Source organism: Xiphophorus hellerii, chromosome 7, assembly GCF_003331165.1.
Source record: "Xiphophorus hellerii strain 12219 chromosome 7, Xiphophorus_hellerii-4.1, whole genome shotgun sequence".
In the NCBI taxonomy this organism is placed as follows: domain Eukaryota; kingdom Metazoa; phylum Chordata; class Actinopteri; order Cyprinodontiformes; family Poeciliidae; genus Xiphophorus; species Xiphophorus hellerii.
The window spans coordinates 25776311-25796565 of NC_045678.1; the positions used below are offsets into that span (position 1 = coordinate 25776311).

A 20255-nucleotide genomic window follows, 5' to 3' on the forward strand; every position below is an offset into this window, starting at 1 on the left:
CTTCTCATCTCTAAATGACCTCATGAAGGCTCAACAGCATAAACAGGAAACATATTCAAGCTAAAAAAAACTTGTGAAAAGCTGTAATACTAGAGCAAAGATATGTATCTAGATGGAAAGTTGTGAGGATTTGCACCCTGATAAGGTAATGAATATTAAACACAAAATAACTAGTGTTTCATTTTTAAGTGACTTATTTTTTGTTTACCATTTCAGTGTTTACTGTTTCATACAATGGAGTGCTAGGGCCAGACAAAAATAATTTTTTTCTTTTTTGGAGTTACGATACTACAAGACACAATATGACCAGAAAAAAATTGTTAAAATACTAAGAAAAAGTTTTTGAGTGCAAAGATTCAATAATTATCCAGATCTAATTTGCTCTCATTATAGTTTAATTTAATTCTCTTAATTCTTTTTTCTTTTTCTCTTAATAATATTATAACGTTTTATGATTTTTGTTCTTAGTCTAGCCCTAATGATGCGTCATAGTTTTTTATGTGTTTGGAAGCTAAATAAATATGCTGACCATGTAGAAACATATAAATAAAATCATATCAATGTCACTGTGGTATGTAACTTCACAGGCATGTGTTCAGTTTGTGTTTCTCTTACCATGGGAAGTAGTTGATCCGTACCCTGTTCTTGTAAACCACAATGCCAGCGGACATCACCCCAATCAGAATCTCTGCATTGCTCTGGTCCTAAACAGAGAAGAAGAGGCAATATTTGCATGATGAAGAGAGGGAATAATAAAACCAGAGCTGAACCAGAGAAAAGAAATATTGTTTTTAATGTCAAATCTCGATTTACACCATCCATGTTCAAACTCGGGTCAGATTTTCCGAATCATTTCGGTAATGTGAAGATGCAAATGCATATATATTATTTATTTTAAAAAATTAAAAACCATGTATAATTTTATTTTCATTTCACAATAACTTTGTGTCACTTAAACCCCAATAAACTAAATAGACGTTTGTGGAGGCAGCATGACAAAATGCAAAAAAGTTCAATGGTATTCATCAACTGAACCTACACATTTACCCAGAACAGAAAACACATAAAAAACTGACAAAGAGAAAGAAACCCAATGGTTTCAACTCGAAGGTAATGAAAAGGTTTGCGGGCAACAAACAGAACAAATGAAACCATTCCTGATAGCTTTCAGAGCCCTCAGGGATGGCTAGCCAAAAGTGGATCCCATTAGTTCACTTGCTTTCAGCTGAAGCTTAAAAACTAAGACTAAAAACTGTATTTTTAGAGGAAAATGTTATATTAAGAGTTTTTTGGAAATCAGAAGAGATGGACTCAAAACAAAGAAAGCTGCATCAGCTTTATAAAAAGGAAATCCCAGACAAAAGAAACGCTGATTTTGTGGTTTTACGGAAGATTATCAAGATGGGAGAAACTATATTAGATAAATATTCTCGATACATACTAAACTCTACATGTAGTCAGACCAGTTATTATGGATAACACAAGTGGTGCAAATGACTCCTACTAAAAATGAAATTAATCTATGCCATTTCTCATACTAAATGAGTAAAATCATGTAAAAAGAGACTCATTTGATTACATTTTTAAGATGGATGCTAAACATGTCTCTTGTGAGCACTTGATAATATTTTTTTATCTCAGCACTGTTCAGCTGAATCCATACTGTTTACCCAACAGCTTATCTCTTCATATTTCCACCCCATCATGACATTATGGCTGATGGTACATTGCTCTAATTTCCGTCATGTGGATTCACTCTATAGAATGAGCAGGAAATGACAAGATGAAAGCACCATTCATCCTTAGAGTGGGGGTTACATAACAAATCTTTTTTCTTTTATCATTCTACATCTATCCAGCGGATGTGAAAAGAACGATGGTTTCAGGATTCTGCTTTTAAGATGAGAAGGTATCAATGTAAACAATGAAACTAATGGTTTCATTTCCAGTTGCAGAGCTGCTCGCCTCTGCAACTGGTGGCAACGTTGAAGCTACACAAATCTTTAGTTGCCATAAGAATATAGAAACATACGCAGGAAACAACAGAAATGGAATTAAACCTTACTCACCCTTGCATAGTGCAGCTCCACCCCGTAGAGCTCCAGCGAGCGTGCTGTGTTCAGATAATTAAACTCCGACTGGGCAGGAGATAGACCGCTGAGAGAGGGAGGAGGGGACAGAGACAGATGGGGACGAGAGCGTAGTGGTGAGTGCAAAGGGAGCGTTGATGACAGGGTGGCAGAGAGGGAAAAGGAGACAAAAGAAAAAGAAATCGTCAGTTCCAGATGAATTGAAGTAATTGCAAGAAAAGGGGTCAAGTAAAGGGCAGCGCAAAAGGTGTGTTGGTGTGTGAATCTGTGTATGTCGGAACAGTTTGGACCTACTGCAGGTGTGGATATTTCTAAAGATTACCAGCAGATCAAAATGTGATGCACATGAAAGGGAGAAGTTATTTATGACTGATCTGTTTATTACACACATTTTAAAATTCCAGTCAAATTTCAAGAGCATGGATGGATGGATGGATAAGCATATTTTTGTATGGATGAATGAATGGAAATATATGACAATACTCCAATCTTTTTTCCAGAACTGTGAAATGCTAAAACAAAATATTTGAGACATTTCCATGTAACATAAAAACTTTAATCTAATCTGGATTTGAAAACGCTTCTTTCCCACCACAGAGTCTGTTCCCGCTGTCTCTCCCTGTTTACACATAATCCGGTCTGAGTGGCGGCCAGCAGCACTGCAGCGAGCGGCTCGGCGTACCTGTGCTGCTGGTGATGTTTGGAGACCTCTTTGTGGAAGTCCTGTGGGGGGTTGGGGATGAAGCAGAAGTCGGACAGGTAGCCGGAAGAATGCTCCGCTTCATTGTAGTCCCCCAACTCGGCTACAGGAAGAGAGAGGGGGAAAAAAGACCAATATGTGACTTAAATAAAACAAAACCAGAATGACTGCTGACAAATAATCTTCATCTTATATGCTAGTTGGAAAATTGCTGGTTCATTTTCTCTGGAAAAACATTGCCTGATTTTAGTCTATAAAACAAGACAGTTTCCTTTTTCCTTTTAGATGACTTCAATACTTCAATAATCAAACATGCACAAAGGGATTTCCACTTCAAATAAGTTTGTATTTTTGAAACTTTACCAATACAGTGAGTTATAAACTTGTTTCAAACCTGATCCTGTTACTAAGTTGTGGTTGAATAATGATTAGCTTCAAGATGTTACAACCACTATACCTCATCATGTTCCACCTTTTGTTTTTACTGGTAAGAAAACATAAATTATGATAGAAAAATCATAATTTATGTTCCATTTTATCTTATTTTCAACTGAAAATAGTCCTTACATAAATAAAAACAATTTATCAACTAATAAAAACCAAACAAATTGACAGGCTGGCACCTTATTTGTTGGGAAAAAAACCCCTCTAATCTTCAATGTCTGCTTAAAGCGAAGCAATTTCAGCGGGAGAACAGTATAAAAACTATCGCTACGGCATTTTTAAAATTTTAACATCAGCACCAAACCACAGCTGAACTTTGTTACAACATCTGCGAATCTTTCTGTAACCCACTCTGTGGTGTCAGCAGTTTACACAGAAACAGTGCACAGATAAAGAAGAAGTCCTTGTATACCTTCACCCCACATTTTCTGAGAATACGGCCTGAATTATCAAAAAAGGAACTGCATGTGTCATTAAAACCACAATGCAAGCATGATTAAGGCAGTGTGATAGCATCAAATGATTAAAATCTTACACAGCTATGATCAGACGCTTTTGAACTTTCAAGTGAATCTTATCTAAGGTGTAACAGGGTTGTTCTGGGCCATTTGTAGTCCTTTAACAGATTTTGTTTGGCCCCTGACTGCAAATCAAAACTAATAAAAATTTGGCCAAGAAAATATTAAACAATTCATGGCCCACAAAATTTGGAAATTGTCTGTTTTTGTTTTAAAAAGGCAACAGTCCTGAATCTTTTGTTGTTTTAGATCTTTAATAATATACATATTTTATTAAAAATTTGTTCATTGTTTAACGGGTTAAACTAAAAAGAAAAAAATAATAATCACAAACTAATTTTTAAATTAATGCATTTTGTGGCCCGCAACTAGTTTAAACAAACCAGTTTTGGCCCATTTTGGACTGTGGTAATCTAAGACACACACATGTAACAAAAAGTCATTAGCAGCCATTTCTAAACAACTGAAAATTCCCCAATCGTTAGTCGAAACAATTAGACATTTCATTACTTTGTGAACTTTAGCAGTTAAAATTACACAGTTTTCTGTGTAATTTTAACTGCTAAGGCCAATTGAAGTCCATAAAGACCACAAATGTGGTCTAATGCATTGTCTTTCCTCTCTACAAGCCAATGGGAACGCACTTCTATGTGTGTATATTGTATTTTACAACATAACAGGCATCGACAGAAGAATTTAGACCTGCCTTTACTGTTTTGGGACTTTATTTTAATAAAATTGTTTTATTAAAGAAACACAATTTAACTCTCTCAGACAAAGAGAAGGAAACCCGATGGTTTCAACTCGAAGGTAATGAAAAGGTTTGCGGGCAACAAACGGAACGAATTAAAAGACTCCTGATAGCTTTCAGAACCCTCAGGGTTTGCTAGCCAAAAGTGGATCCCATTAGCTCACTTGCTTTCACCTGAAGCTTAAAAACATCAATTTGCTCAAGTAGTCCCTTGACTGACCTGCAGGCCGGTAGCCTAAGCATATTGACCAACAAATCAATGGCAGCTCAGACGCTCATTGATGCGCACACACCACCAGTGCTCTGCACAGTTCAGCGTCAACTTTAAAACGCCTAACAGGGAAGGAGAAGAACACTGTGGTCGTGATGGCATCCGCCAAAAGACTTGGATTTAAAACGTGAGTTTTTTTATTAATGTAGTTGGTTTTTCCTTGTTGTTTCAGCTGTAGAGTTATTTTTTGAATGAAAGGGGCTGGTGAAAGTTTAAGTCTACTTGCAATGATGGAAAAAAGCTAAAAAAAACAAAAAAAAAACAAATGCAAAAGAAGAAAAAAATTAAGATAATTGAGGAATTGGCTTGTAACCAGAATCAGTTATTTTCCAGTATCTGTTGAAAACTCTCAGTCTGTTTTAATGTTTTGTTTTTTGTTTGTTTTTTTGGTAAATGTGAGCAGATGTGAGTGGGAGTAAGGATGTTACGAGTGACTTTTTGCATGTTGTTGGATTGTATAACTGATGCTGTTTAAATTATGAATTATATTTATTGAATAGTGTCCAGCTGTTTTTATGCATTCTCTTTTTATATAAAAAAAATTACCAGCTGAGTCAGGGCCTACAACTGGAAATTAGCACCAGGGATACACCCTGACACGATGCATCTTTCCTCTGAGGTTAATGCCTACTGTACATTGTCTCTGTTTTAGATAAATAAATCATAAAATTTAAAAGCAAACAGCCCATCAACAGCATTTTCCAGTTGAGAGAGGGAGACTGCAAACTACAGTGAAGTTGTTCTTTATTCATTCAAGGTTCAAACTTACGTCTACAAATATTAATTTTAAAACTTCACACTTTTTCAGACTCAGATTTCCACAGCTCAGTCACTATTTAAAAAAAAATTTAAAATGTAAATACAAAAGTTCACTATAAAGATATTGAACTACTTTGGCCAGACTTTATATATGAAATTAGCACAAAAAAACCCCAGAATGAATGATGTATGAAAAGAAAATCAACTAAAGTCAATACTGGAAGGTCTAAATGTTAAAAACCTTAAATCAGAAATTGAAAAGCGGGAATTCTGAATTTTGCACATATGAAAATAAATGAAAATCAAATTTTGTACACATCAGTAAGTAGTATACAAATATATTCTATGTGCTTCAACCACTGTTAGAATACATCGGATAGTGAACCCAATGAAAACAGCCGTTTCAAGGGTAAGCTTGAAATAAAATACAGAAACAGGAGGGGATAAAACACAGCTAAACCGTATTTTATTCCCCTTCACCAAGATATTTGCAATGTTGAGGGAAGGTGTATTTTTTTTCTACAGTCAATCATAAAACAGGAATTTAGGACTACCAGGAGAGATTTCAGATCTTTTGAGAATGCAGGCTTGATTTGTGTGGGATTTGGAGTCAGCAGAGCTGGCAGTCGAGCTGAATTAGCAGCATAGCAGCTGCTTCAAGCCATTTTTTTCCTCCCCAAAGCAAACATTTATCTCCATAATCTGTGCTGGCACTGTGAAGAGTGACAGCATGGACCCAGCAACACAGTATGTGTGTGTCAGTGTAAAAGCCGTAGGGTCAGAGCCACGAAGGTCTAGGTCAAATCTCTTGTTTGACCTATATACTGAGGCTGTGCAGATTCCTGGCTAAATATGCCATAGAGGGGGAGAGCAGAGGGACTGGAGGGGGGAGGAGTTACTAGTGCTGAAATGACAAATGAAACAAGGCAGCAGGCAAAAGGCATCAATACAATAAGTAAAAATGTTAGAAATGTGTTGAGATTCAATAAAATTAACTCCTAAAATCTATTGGTATAAACTAATTTCTAGTTTCACACTGACATTTCCAATAATAAGATGACAACATTGTGAACAGGCTTCTTAAAGAGATGCATTGTTGACATTTTAACTATTTGTGAGCTACTGAAAAATACTCAAAATAAATTTTTTGAAGAAATTTTTTGTTTAGAAGAAACAAAACACTTAATTTCACTCAAAACACATGTTTGAAAAATAGTAAATATGGCAAATATGATAAACTGTGAAATCAAAAAAAAATGTTAGAGTGGTCCCTGAATTTTGTCTCTATACCAATGACTGTACAGACACATACTGTACAGTTAAGCTCAAAATTATTCATTATTTAGATTTAGAGGAATCTATGTTCCTTCTGACTGGAAGTAATATTAACATTTTGGAGTGGTGCAGCCAATCTTCAATCTGATAGAGAAACTATGGAGGCAGCTAAACATTAAAGTGATGGCAAGGAGACCTTCCAACATGGAGCTCATCACCAAAGAGTCAAATTGTAATTTATCTGTTCTGGCTGTTTATCAAAAAACAAAAAGAAATGCACATTAAGCTGGAAATATGAAGAGATACTGAACATCAACTTAGCAGTTAGCCAAAATACTCGCCTATCGATCTGCTTCTGTACATCAATCTATTATTAAAGGTCGACTTTAGAGAAAACCAGTATCGCATGCAATATTTATGTAACCAACAGTAATATAGAAACCCATCCCACCGCATGGTTTTAAAGAAAGTCTCCATGGCTTCAGAGCAGCAGTTGTAAAAGCACTCCAGCAACCACAGTCATTACATTTAACAGTGTGTGTAGCTAAGGAGAGCCCTAATGAATCGCCTTTTCATTGTTACGTGTAATGGCTGTACCCAGGGAGCAATGCTTACACTGAACAGAATAGGATGCCAGCAGCGCAGCTGTGTTGTGAGGACAGGGCAATCTGAAAATTGAAAGAAAAATAAAACGCATTAACTCAAACATACAAAACTTCAAAGATTTCTGCACTGGGTAATATTTAAGATGCAGCTGTTTTCAGCAGAACATAATATTCGGATTTGATAACTGGAATTTAAAAATGATTAAAAAAAGAAAACTAATTAGCACACTGTGCATGAAGCCAGAGGTTCACTCCCATAATGCCACATTTCATGACTCATCCCACTTTTATAAAACAACAGATCCCTAAAGTACGACATGCTCACCTTCCAGTTAATATATCCTGCTTGATCTGAAGGAAATACTGGTACCTTATGGGAGAAAAACACAATATAATGACAACAGATGAGCAAACTGTCCAGTTGGTTTTGAAAATTAGAGATAATAGGCAGTGAATGCATTCCAAAAAGGCTGCATTTTGATTATCAACCACAATAAACTAAGGAAACATTTTTTCTTTACCCGAGGAACTGTGCGAGAACTACTCTAAAGCTATATGTAAAGCCGACAAGTGGCAAATATTTTACATTCGTACTGTTCTGAGAATTCATATCTTCTCTGGAGTCACAGTGAAATGCCTATATGTGCAATATGGAAGTGTGTGCGCTTTTCCCTAGCTGACAATATTAGATCACAAAGGATTCAGACTATGCAAAAGCAGAGATTGTGGGATCATCTATTCTTTTATTTATGTGTCACAGTTCTATGCTCTTACTCAAATGCACCAGTTCTATTTTCCTCCTTCAGCTTCATAAAATCACTAGTATTAGCTATGCATGAAATGTTACTGATTTTATTGATGAACATAGTAAAAAAAAATTAACAAGCATTACCAGTTTCAAGTAAAATTAATATTAAAACTGTCTTTACTTTCCAAATTATTAGAGCACCAAGAGTTAAATGTAGCTGTATGCTCAACTTTTAAATCATATTAGAACAGATGCTGAAGATGTTTTTGTCCAACTTCCATGGAGATGAAAATGATTATGGTCCTCATAATCCAGCATGTTTAAACTACATTGCAATTAATGCAAAGTAAGTTAACATTTAGGTGTTTTTTTGTGTTTGCCTTCATGGAAATCCAGTATTGTAGCAGAAGATTTTAGGTTCAACATAAAGTATTTGTCTTCTATTTACTAAGCTTTTGCTTTCATTTTAATTTCATAAAAACTCCAGCAGAAGCAACAATAGCAGCAGTTTTACTAAAAAGCAGATGTGGTCCCAGCCATATATTAAACTTGGCTAAATTTGTATCACACATTTTCTACAAAGCGTGACACATTTGTAGTTCTTCATGGTGTAAATATGCCTTTTTTCACAGGCAAACCCGTCCTGTCATATTTTGTATTTGCGTGATTTATAGACCTCTACTCTGAAAAATCCGGTTATTGCTTTGTTGCATGAAAAATGCATGCTTAGTTTATTATTTAGCAGGTACAAATAAAGAATGTACTTTTTGTTGCCTGAGAGAGTTTTCAACTTGATAAGTCTCTTCACGTGGGAAAAAGTGTGGACGCCTCTTTAATGTGGATATACTAGCTTGCATCTTAAAGTGAAGTTGTGATGATGTGGATCTTTACATATTTAGGTGCTGCCAGAAAGTGTTTAAATCAAATACCTAAAACTCAAATGCCTAAAAGTAGCTTTACTTTGCATCCTGCTAAAATTCAAAAAAGAAATAAGAAAAACATGAACTCTGTCTCAAATTCCAGTTAATAATGTGGATGAAACAATGTAAAACCTGTAGCATAATGACGCTGTGGTGTTGACGTCCGGACTTACCGTGTGTAGTCTTCCTGAAGTTTACTCGGATCAGCCACAAAGAATTTGACTCTGAAGCTCAGGTTATGTGGAGACCCTCCTGAAGGAAGTTAGGAGAAACATCAAGCATTTCAATTATAACAATATCTCATGAATGTATACTATTTATACAATTGACATTTTCTCCACATCATTTTTCATTCAAAAAACTCTGCACAAAGAAAAAGCGAGTGGTGAATTCAGCCGGTGAGTCAATCAACCAAAATAAAAACAAGAGTTGAAGTACAGTTCAATTATTGCTGCAGGACGACTGCCTGCTCCACTTCAGCTACTCCTTAATTGTCCTGCATGTTACAAATTCTATTACTCATTATCAAAAAAAAAAGAGCAGAGTTGAAATGGAGTTTAATCATTGCTCTAGGCGTTTTCAGAATGGTAAATGACATCATGGACTTTTGCTGGAGGCAAAGTGTGGATTGTTAAATGTTACCGAGACTAAACTGCGGATAGGAACACACTGAAAAGTGATCAAGTTAGAGTAGGGTGAACTTTTCTGATGGTTTGGTTAAGAGTTCAGGTGGTGTGTGGTGGATTTCACCTACTTTTTAACTGTTTCCTGATGGGCTTATTGGGATCCAGCCAGCGCTGTAAAATATTGATAAGAACAGACTTAGAGTCACTCTGCACAAAGCTGGACCACATCGTTTCAATTATTCACCGGTGGCCGTCAACACAAACACAGAAACCTGCCAAAGGCTCACACAGATAAAAACAAAACAATCAAACAATCAAGGTAATGAAAAGGAAAAAAAAAAAGCAGGCTAGCGCTGAAACAATTAGTCAAATTAATCGTGTTGACTCATTTATTTAAATAATCGGCAACTAATTCAGTAAACAATTACTCAGTAATTGGAGTATACAGACTCAAAAAAGGCCATTTGCTGAAAAACAACACAGAGCACTAATTAAGGCAAAACTGCACAAAAATATATACATTTTGGAAATTATATATTATACATATATATATGTTTATGTCATAAGCATAACACCTGTCATGTTCCTTCATAAAATGAAGGAGCATTTATGAATGTCTATGACTGTTGTCATAAAGTGTCATTCGGTAAATAATAACACTTTTAATGCAAAGTTGCTCTAAAAGTTGCATTGAAAGTCCATTAAAAGTGTTAACTTTGCATCATTAACAACATAATAACACTTTAATGCAAAGTTGGCACTTTTAATGGACTTTCAATGCAACTTTTAGAGCAACTTTGCATCACAAGTGTCATTATTTACTGAATGAGATTCATAAATGCTCTTTCATGTTCATGACAGATGTTACGTCATGTTTAAATAAATTAAGTGTTACTAAATAAATCAACAAATTGGTGAACAGTATCTTTTTATTTAGCTTCAGATGCATCCTTTGCTACAAATAATCAACTGCACACTAAATGAATGCTATGGTAGTGCATTATGTCTAACTTGATATTAAGTTAGACAAGTGAAACAGTATACAGTCAGTTTTAAAGAAGAATTAAAATCCCACAGATCTTTATCAATCCACAATTGATGGCACTACAATAATTTCCCACCAACACACACACACACACGCACACCCCCACAGGCACACACACTGATGACTGAGAGCAGGATACTAACTGGTGTATCTGAGCCATCATCAGCCAGGTGCAGGCCAAAGTAGTCTCTCTCGGTCAGCACCAGGTGCTTAAACACGGCGTCCAGCAGCACCTGGCCGTGATCCGACTTCTGTGGAGAAGAAAAGAAAAACAACGAATAAGCTCGCTGCTCATTGTGTTGCTTGGCAAACAGGTCTGCGAATCCCATCTTGCAGCTCCCCACTGAAAGGTCAGGGAAGGAACAGCGAGCGAGCCGAATCCCCTTTTCCCACCACAGACATCTAAATTATTTAAAAACACCCTCGCTGCTACAGAAACATTCCATCCATTTAAAATTTATCTGCAACTAGTCCATGTTGAGCCTCATTTAATATGGTTCCAACCGCATTGGGGAGTGACATGTTTAAGGAATTAAGCTGATGAACTCCTGTGGGCTGCTCTTTTTTAAAATTTATGTCCATTTTGGGCAGAAATATATTAATGACGGTACACTTAATGACGGTATTTTCACATTAATGAACGGTATCGATCTGCTAAAACAACTTAATTCAAATCTAGCTGATTTAAAAATCATCCAAACAGAAGCTAGACCTGACCGTGCATTCAAAAGAGAGAAAATAATTTGACTTTTGGATGGACTGCGGTGAATTGGATGCGAGCCAGACAGCGAAATGTCACACTAATGGAAGCGGGAAAAACGTAAACAAGGGGAAGCAAATCAAAGAGTGAACAGAGTGCCACTTAGAAAAGAAAGAACGGCTGGAAAAAGCGAGGAATAATTGATCGAATCCATCATTAAAACCTCATCGTTCTGAGAGAGCGTAGGACAGGCGAGAGGATAAACTGTGGGAACACAAGTGGAGCAGAAATTCACACCTGATCCTGTAACTTCGAGAGCAAGAGGGAGAAGCCGAGTGTGGAACGCCATCAGCGCTCCCACGGGAGAAAAATTACACACACACACACACCCCGACACAGTTTGTGCTTTCGTCCACTTCTCCTGTTTGCCCTGGTGACACAGTTACACAGTTTTACAGTGCAGTGTGTGAGCGAATGATAGCTGACAGTTGACATGTTGACATGGCAGCCCTCTAGGAGAGCTGGCAGTGTGCGTGTGTGTGTGCGGGTGGGTGCATGTGTGTGTTTAGTCGACGGCTGTCAAAGCTCCATTAAATGTTATTGAAGCCTGTGTGCCCCTCTGTTCTTTTTCAGCATTTGAACTTGTGAAGTGGTGTAAAACAACTGCTGGAAATAATTAACATCACAGAAATTAGTTTACAATGAGGCCGTAGGGCAATAGGAGTGGTTTTGCTTGTCTTTTCGGCAAAACAAAAGTCATATTAGATGGAGAACATCTGGGAAGATCGATATTTAAGTGTTACCAGAGATTCTCACTTAGATCTAGGTCTGGACTTTGACTAGGCCATTGTAACGTGTTTACACACCCGTTTTGGTTGTGAAAAGGGCATTTTCACACCCTCTTCACTCATTGATGTAACTCTGATTACATCTAATTGGCCAAACTCTACTGATATTTAGAAAGAGAATGAGAGTTCCTTCCAAATAAAATAGCCTACACACAAAGCGATGATAAATTCTTATGATCTAGTTGCATCCCACTTATAGAGACAGGCAGGTACTTTACAGGCACATAGTGCCATTATTTACCACAATCAAATAACTATGTTACCTTCAGTTGCTATAAAAATGCTGTATATGACTTAAAAGAAATTTGACTTTGTAATTCAACACCTTGAAATTGGGCCTCTGTCTCTTTAAGGAATTCCTGCACTTTCTGAAACGTTGCCTTCAGAAAGTCTTTGCAAAGTTTTTACCAGCGTTCCACTGAGAAGTTGGTATAATGAGCTCAGCAGATGTTTCACCAAGTGTTTACTAATTGCTGCTGGCTAGTCTTAAGGAGCTGATTGGGATTTCATTCTCGAAGGTGGCGCTCGGTAAACTCCGGCATTTTGTACAGCTGACTGGCTGCCATGGGTGATTAAATAATTTCTCAAAAATGCATGAAGGAACATTTCAACATGTTGTGGAGACATTATAACACGATCTAAAGCTCAGAAATGTCAATTGTACATAATACTGCCCTTTTCAAAGAAAAATAGAAGTGAAAAACATTTCTGTTTGTATCCCTCTGCTATGAAGACACATTTATCCTCTCTACATGAGAACTCTAGAGCTTTTCCAGTGCTTCTCCTTTGTATGATGCAGCTTTTCAGTTGGATGTGTGAGCCCTCTGTGAGTCTCACACTGCGCTCCCTGAAAGCATGCACACCGAATGTGAGTGCAACGGCAAACAGCCGTATGTTGTTGAAATAAAAACTGAGTCACACAGGCAAACATGTCCGCATGTGGTCCTTTTCAGTCGTCTTACCAAACAAAAATTTTAAGAGTTGCTGATGGGTCGAACTCACGGAGAATGTGTCACGAAGTGTCACGCAATGTAAACTACTGGAGACTTTCAAAGGGGGGGGGAAACAAGCGAAAGAATGCAAATGAAAGTAGAAAGAGACACTGAGAGAGACGAGAGAAAGCATGGGAGAAAAGAGGTGATTGACGATGCGACCGGGTGAGACAAACACTCTTTGTGCCAACTGAAGGGGTGTCTGTGTGCATGAGAGTGAGGAGAGAGGAAGTAGACATGGTGATAGAGAGCAATCACGAGAGACTGACTGAGAGCGGGAGAAAAAAGGGGAGCGAAGGGGGAAGATGTGATAAGTTTTATACCCTTGGGGCTTATCTTTGGCATCAAAGTGAAAAAAAAGACCCACAGACAGTGGCTGGAGTGACACTGAAGGGGAAATCCCAGTGTCGGTGTGCCTAGTGACACATGGACTTCCCTTTTGCAAAGACTGAACATGGAGGATGAGTTTGTATTTGAGGAGAAGGGAAATTCAGGAACATTATAGGAAGACTGTCCAGACAGAAAAGCATGATCATGAAATAAAATTTTATACTTACATCCATCAAACCAAAAACGAATCATATCTTCAGTACTTTCTAAATTACTTTCTTTTCTACCTATAGTTTTTTTGCCCAAACTCCTGGTTAAACACTTAATTAGTTGCTTGTAAAATAAATTCTTATCTCAACATTTAAACCACAATAATGGTCCTAACTCCAGCCACTTATAAAGAATTTAATGGTTTAAATGCAACCTGACAGATGAGTAAAAGAAAGAACGTTCTCTACAAAAGCCCTTTTTATGTCTGGATTTTAACTGGATTATTCAATCCAACTCTGGATATGTTTTTAGCTGTATGACGAACCTCTGACTAGGGGTGGGCATTTATTGTATCATTCATCATTATCGTGATACATTTCTTATGGTAAGAATTTCAATTTATCGTTGTTACAATAAATTCCAATTAATGATTAAAACTCCCAAAACTGTTCATATTAGTGGGATTATTAGTTTTACTAGGTTCTGCAACGTTTGTTCATATAAACAAATATCGATAAACTTGAAAATATGATTAAATGCAGTTACTGTGTGCAATAACTTGTTCATCACACTTGTTTATGTGACTGGTGTTTGCGTATTGCAAACGGGATTGTGTTTCAAGAGCAGTAATTCTGTTTGTGAGGCTATGCTTGCTGTAACACAAAGTCATACAGTGACCTAAAAAATGGCATTTAATAGTTTTAATCATCACTTTTATCCTTATCATGACAGTACCACAAAATATTACCACAAAATATTGTGATTAGAAGATAGGCGTCATGTACAGCAAACTAATCAGCTAATTTGAATTGTCTTCATTATCTTTGGACCAGCAATGAATTTCAATGAGATTAAATAAAATTTCTGGTTTTCCACATTCCTGCCCAAATTTACTCTCTCTACAGTAAGGAACAGATATCTATGGACATGCTCCAAACTGGACAAATGTTATCTGTGATCATATTTTCAGTTTTTTGAGGATTTAATTTTTGGAAAACTTGGATTTTCTTTTTTTTTTTTTTTCACCAATGCACTTGTTACGTTTCTATGGTTCAGAGTAATGTTACTCCACCCAAAAACTGCCTTTTTTTTGACAGCATGTTTTACAGCTTTGACTCATTTTGACTTTGATTTCAGGTGAACTGAGAAGGAAGCATGGTTGTTGTTTTTTTTAGATATTTTATGTCGTTTGAGAAAAGCTCTGGAAATAAAGAAGAATAAAACAATAGGAGATTTTATTTTTAAGCTATATCGCCCATCCTTAACTAGAATCGAACCAGACATTAGCCTGTTATAGTGACACTTGAATATGGAGAAGTTGCTCTGCATTTAGCTCTAAATACTCTGTATTTAGCTCCAACTATGCTCCCATCAACTCTTACCAGCTTTTTGGTCTGGTTACGCATTTTATGGGTAACCAGACTTTCTCTTTCTTTTTTTATTGGGGAGAAATTTGGTGTTTCCTGGAAATAGCAAGAAACTTACCAGCACTGGTTTATTACTGGTGGCATAAAAAACCCCACAGTGATGTCATGCTGAGATGGTCTCAATTCGAACCAGTTTGATTTAGTAAAGAGGAACAGCAGCTGCGTCATGTTCCCCAATCATTGTGTGAAAATGAGATTGTAGATTTTACTGAGAATTATGACCTCAGTGAATGACTAAATCAAATGCAATATGCAAAAAGTTGAAGTGTTGTAATCACGAAACAACTAAAGATAGATTAAAGAAAATTTTGCGTAATTTTATACGGAACTATAAGGTTATGTTTGGAAATTGATTCAGACATGTTGGTAATAAGAGAAATTATGCATTTATTCCTACATCTGGTAATATTAATGTGGTCTGTAAAGCAAAGTGATGCTGCTTTTAGCTCTCCTGCATACTTTATGACCAAATACCTCTTCCAGGCAGCTGAATGTTTACATGGAGAGCAGTGGTTACTATGGTAAACTCTGCAATGCATGTAAATAAATTATCCCTCTGACCTTTTTTTCTATTATTTGAAAGAATCATCCATCAACTTGAGCTTTTAAGCTACTCCTCAAGCTTTCTATCTACTACTGATTCTGCCTGATGTTAATTATAATTTCCATCTATCTGAGATCACCCATGCAGCCTCTCGCATGCACACAAGCTCGCTGGTTTCCATGACAGTAAGTGACTGCTTCTGGATTTTCACTCTCCACTAGAATCGCTGGCGGGCAGCCAGAAAGAGGATCAATGGAAGTATTGTTGCTCTGAGGATGGCTCGTCTTTCCAGGAAGTTGCTGCGGCTGTAGGCTTCTGATCAATGACTCCGACAGAGACCGAGTCATTTCATTCAGTGTCAAGCGGGGAGGACTGAGTAGCGCTGACGGAGCCGAGGACGAAAGCTCCCAGAAGAGCAAAAAAGACAATTTGACAAGTTTCAAAGAGATGTTTCTGACCCTTTTAATAAATCGTAAAAAGTTCGTTTTTATAAATTAATTAAGAATTGATCTTTTTTTTTTTGTTCCCAAAAATTCTGGTTAAGAAAAAGTGTTTATAGAAAGTTTCCATGACAAAGATCTATTTTTTTTAACTGCAATAAAAATAAAAAATAAAAAAGACAACTTCTTGTAAATGATATCTTCATACAGCAACAGTCTTCCGTCAGAGGCCTCTTTCATTCACTGCAAGACTGACTGCTACTGGAGATACTTCCTGCCCACAGCATCCTCATCCATAACAGCTCTTTGAAGATATGGATCATATGAGTAACAACAAGTATGGTTGAACTGAACTGAAAACTTGCTAGAAGCACCAGAAGACTTAAGACTGGACTGGATGTTTATCTTCCATTAAAGCAGGAACCTTAAACACATGGACATAACTACAAGAGAACAGTTTGGACCAAAACATATGCTACTGTGAGAATGGCCTAGTCAAATATCAGCAACAGATTTTTAATAGACTTGTCTGTCACAGACACTCTCCATTCAATCTGACTGACAAAGACAAACTGAAGAGACAGAACAAATTTAAATTTTTTATAAAAACTTTGAACTTCTCTTTTTCTTTACCACTTTGTGTTGATCAATCATATAAAACATGTTTCCTGACTGAAGCAGCGTTTGATCCATATATCTTTCAGTTTTCCTTCTTGGTCCCTCTTCCCTGCTCTAAATTAATTTCGCTTTCAAATCACCTTAATTTTGACCTTACTTATTTTGAATATTCAAAATTTTGTCATATTTAGCGTTAAACAACCATTTTAAATAACTTGAGAATCTGTGTATTCCTTTATAGGGTCTATTTCTCATGTCAAGCATTTAGTTTTTCAGACCAATAATTTAATATTTCATTCTGAGGGGGTTGTCTATGATCACAGCTCAGAATGCGCAGCAGTAAACCACACATAAAGAAGATTAGAAAACACAATCACCAAGCAGCAGACACAGAACAGCTTTGTTAAGCATACATTTCATATTTTTATGAATAATATGGCTCCGCACACATGTGCTGTTTTCTACACAATAAGGATGTGGTCTGTCAAAAAGGAGCAATTTTTGACTCAAAGGGAATTTCCAGACATACATTTGATCAAACACATGACAAAGAGCCTCATGGAGCCAGAAAGAGACGTGACAAACGACTGTAAATCATGAGCTTATTCGTCACTTCCAATTTTGGTTCATCCATGTGTTTCTAAAAGCGACGACTCGTGATGAGACACTTGGGCCAATTAACTTAATTATTGCTGTGGAAAAGAAAATGGACATAAACAGTGTGGGCTGGATTTTACATGTATTCCAACAAAGGTGTACAGATATATGAAACCTCTAAGCCAGATTAAGATGAGGAGGTGAGGAAGACAAAGGGGAACTGTGGGAGGAAATGGGGGAGCAACATGAGAGGATATAGGGGTGTTTTTAGTGTATTATGTATATTTGGTTAGAGATGCTAATACATACAGAAAAAAAATTAAAATATTTTTTTAAAGAACAGAATTAAATTGAGTCATACAGAAGCAAGTACAATAAATCTGATAATCATCCAAAAAAGTATTTATTTCAGTAAAAAAACATATTTTAAATACAAAAATGATATATCAAGGCCTTATTGTGATTATGGGAAAGACTGTTAACTTGACATGTGAGCAGTCACTGAATTTTGAGGGGACAACAGAAAAGGTCTGACTGTTCATACAGGACTGTCTTTGGAAAGTAGAGTGAAAGGAAAAAGTGCAGCAGAAAAGCAACAGCAATAGCCCTAGTCTTGAGAGGAGTGCAAAGTAAGAGTATGTGGTGTGCAATTACGCAATTAACTGCATGAAAAAGTTAAATAAGCTCGATCATTTTCATTCTGATGATAATTTGTTGTTTTATTTTGTTTTTTTTACAGAGATGTCATTATCCATTTTATTTATGTTTTATTTTGGATATTTAAAATATCTTCCATTTCTCATATTAAGTGTAATTTACGAAATTAAAGCGTATTAGTCTTTGAGAGGGCAAACTTGTATGATTATGCTACAATCAATATATTACTTAAATCAGGGGTGTCCTCTTTCCAAATTAGAGAAACGTTTCCTTTTGACGTGGAAATCAAGCTCTCAGAATGTTGGGACATGCATGGAGATGCAGATTTAATTTCCCAGCAGCTTAAACAGAATCTATGGAGGACTATCAAAAGGAAGACGAGAGAAACACCAGAGAAAATAACAATAATTCAGAAGAGCTGAAAGCTGCTATTAAAGCAAGTTGACCTCACTTAACCCCACAGCAGGCAGGCTGATCACCTTTCATGCCACGCTCTACTGGTGCAGTAATTCAAGCAAAACGAGTCCCAACCAAATACTGAGTGCATACAGAAACCAGTGACTGTCTGACATATCTGTTTTAATTTGGTTTCATGTAATATCTTCTTCTAAAAACTGAACTTGGGGTTTCCATTAGCTGATAGTCATAAAATAAAAATAAATTAAGGCCTGCCATATGCACTCTGCATAATGAATCTATATAAACTGAGTTTCACTTATTGAACTCAATTACTGAGATTAATTACCTCTTAAATAACAATCTAAATTATTAACAAGCACCTGTACACAGCTTTACCAATTACATAAAAACCAGGTGGCAATGTCTGAATGATAAATAGCTCATGCGTGCTTTTATCCCATTAATGCACTGGGTTACTTACGTTGACTTTGAACGCCTGCACAGTGTTGTCCAGCAGCAGCACGTTGCACACAACCTGTGTGTGCTGCCTGTCTCGCTCCAGCTCCGTCGCCCGGACATTGTAGGATCTGCCAGCAGGCAAGCGGAAGCGCGCGCTCATCACGCTCCTACCAGGCTCTGCAACAAGCAAACACAAGGCACAAGATGAAGAAGATGTGTTAGAGAAATGGTAAAAAAAAAAAAAAAAAGAAAGGAAAAATGCTGGATTATTAAGCTGCGCTCAAACCTGTAACATTTAGGCTGCAAATAGATTGCTAACAATGCAAAACCTCATGTTGCAAAACAAACGAGAAATGCGGGAGAGTAAAAGATATAGCTGATGTATGTACAGTGTGTTGTAGTTTTCTCCAAAAGACTCAGTGAAGGCAGCCAGTGAGAAATGCAAGCCTGTGCAGGTACAGTGAGGCAGCAGAGAATGTGTTTCATCAGAAAAGAATGTCTATCAGAGGGCAAGCTCAAACCTTCATAAGTTTTGAAAAAAATGAAAATATACATATAGTAGGTAAAACATGGGTTAAAATCAATCAATCAAGATTATCTGCATAGCACATTTCAGCAACAATTCAGTTCTTTACATCATAAAAACACAAAAATACAGTCATAGAAATATATTGTTTGGCATCTTTGTACTACAAAAATAAAATTTAATTTTGTAATGACAGAACAGTTCTCACAACTACAATTAGGCAGAAATAATTATTCTAATTTTAATTTTTTGACAAAAAAAAACACACTTCAAATACCAACTTTTATTGGTTAAAGATGTCCCTGATGTTTTTGTTTACCAAATGATTTTAACAGTGACACAAGCTTTTAGTTTAAGTCATATGTTAAATCTAGCAAACCATGCTGAAAATATTGTGAAATTATTGCGATAAACAATAATATTGTCATTTGGAACCATTTGAACTAATGTATTGATAATGGCATAATAATGCAATTAAACCTATAAATGTCACAATAACAAACTTAATCAGATGATAAATTGTTCCCATAATTATTGCAATAAATGATAATATTGCTGTTTTGAGACCCTTTTCCAGTAATATATTGATAATGATGTAATAATGCAAGCTCACCATCTCAAAAACTAACTAACCCCACACTGCAACTGGAAGACATTTAAATATCCAAAATAAAACTACAACCAAAAACAATAAAAAGGAAATAAAATCCATAAATAATTATCAGAACAGAAATGATCAAGCTCAATTTAATCTAT

The 20255-nt window shown here is 36.4% G+C and overlaps 1 protein-coding gene across 2 annotated transcripts in view; it reads right to left on the reverse strand.

Annotated features, from left to right (window-relative positions):
* Nucleotides 1–20255, reverse strand: part of ptpn4a (protein tyrosine phosphatase non-receptor type 4a) — an 80093-nt gene that overhangs the window by 29315 nt on the left and 30523 nt on the right. The window contains exons 1-10 of one of the 2 annotated variants that reach the window (XM_032567197.1): nucleotides 19260–19278; nucleotides 18996–19150; nucleotides 10896–11003; nucleotides 9836–9878; nucleotides 9255–9333; nucleotides 7739–7783; nucleotides 7424–7476; nucleotides 2773–2893; nucleotides 2070–2157; nucleotides 616–704 (exon numbers count right to left, since the gene is read on the reverse strand). In XM_032567197.1, the coding sequence (XP_032423088.1) occupies nucleotides 616–704; nucleotides 2070–2157; nucleotides 2773–2893; nucleotides 7424–7476; nucleotides 7739–7783; nucleotides 9255–9333; nucleotides 9836–9878; nucleotides 10896–11003; nucleotides 18996–19133 (764 nt within the window). In that variant the 5' untranslated portion in view covers nucleotides 19134–19150; nucleotides 19260–19278. Of the gene's footprint in view, nucleotides 1–615; nucleotides 705–2069; nucleotides 2158–2772; nucleotides 2894–7423; nucleotides 7477–7738; nucleotides 7784–9254; nucleotides 9334–9835; nucleotides 9879–10895; nucleotides 11004–18995; nucleotides 19151–19259; nucleotides 19279–20255 lie in introns of those variants that run through there. The other variant, XM_032567194.1, reaches the window with a different exon arrangement.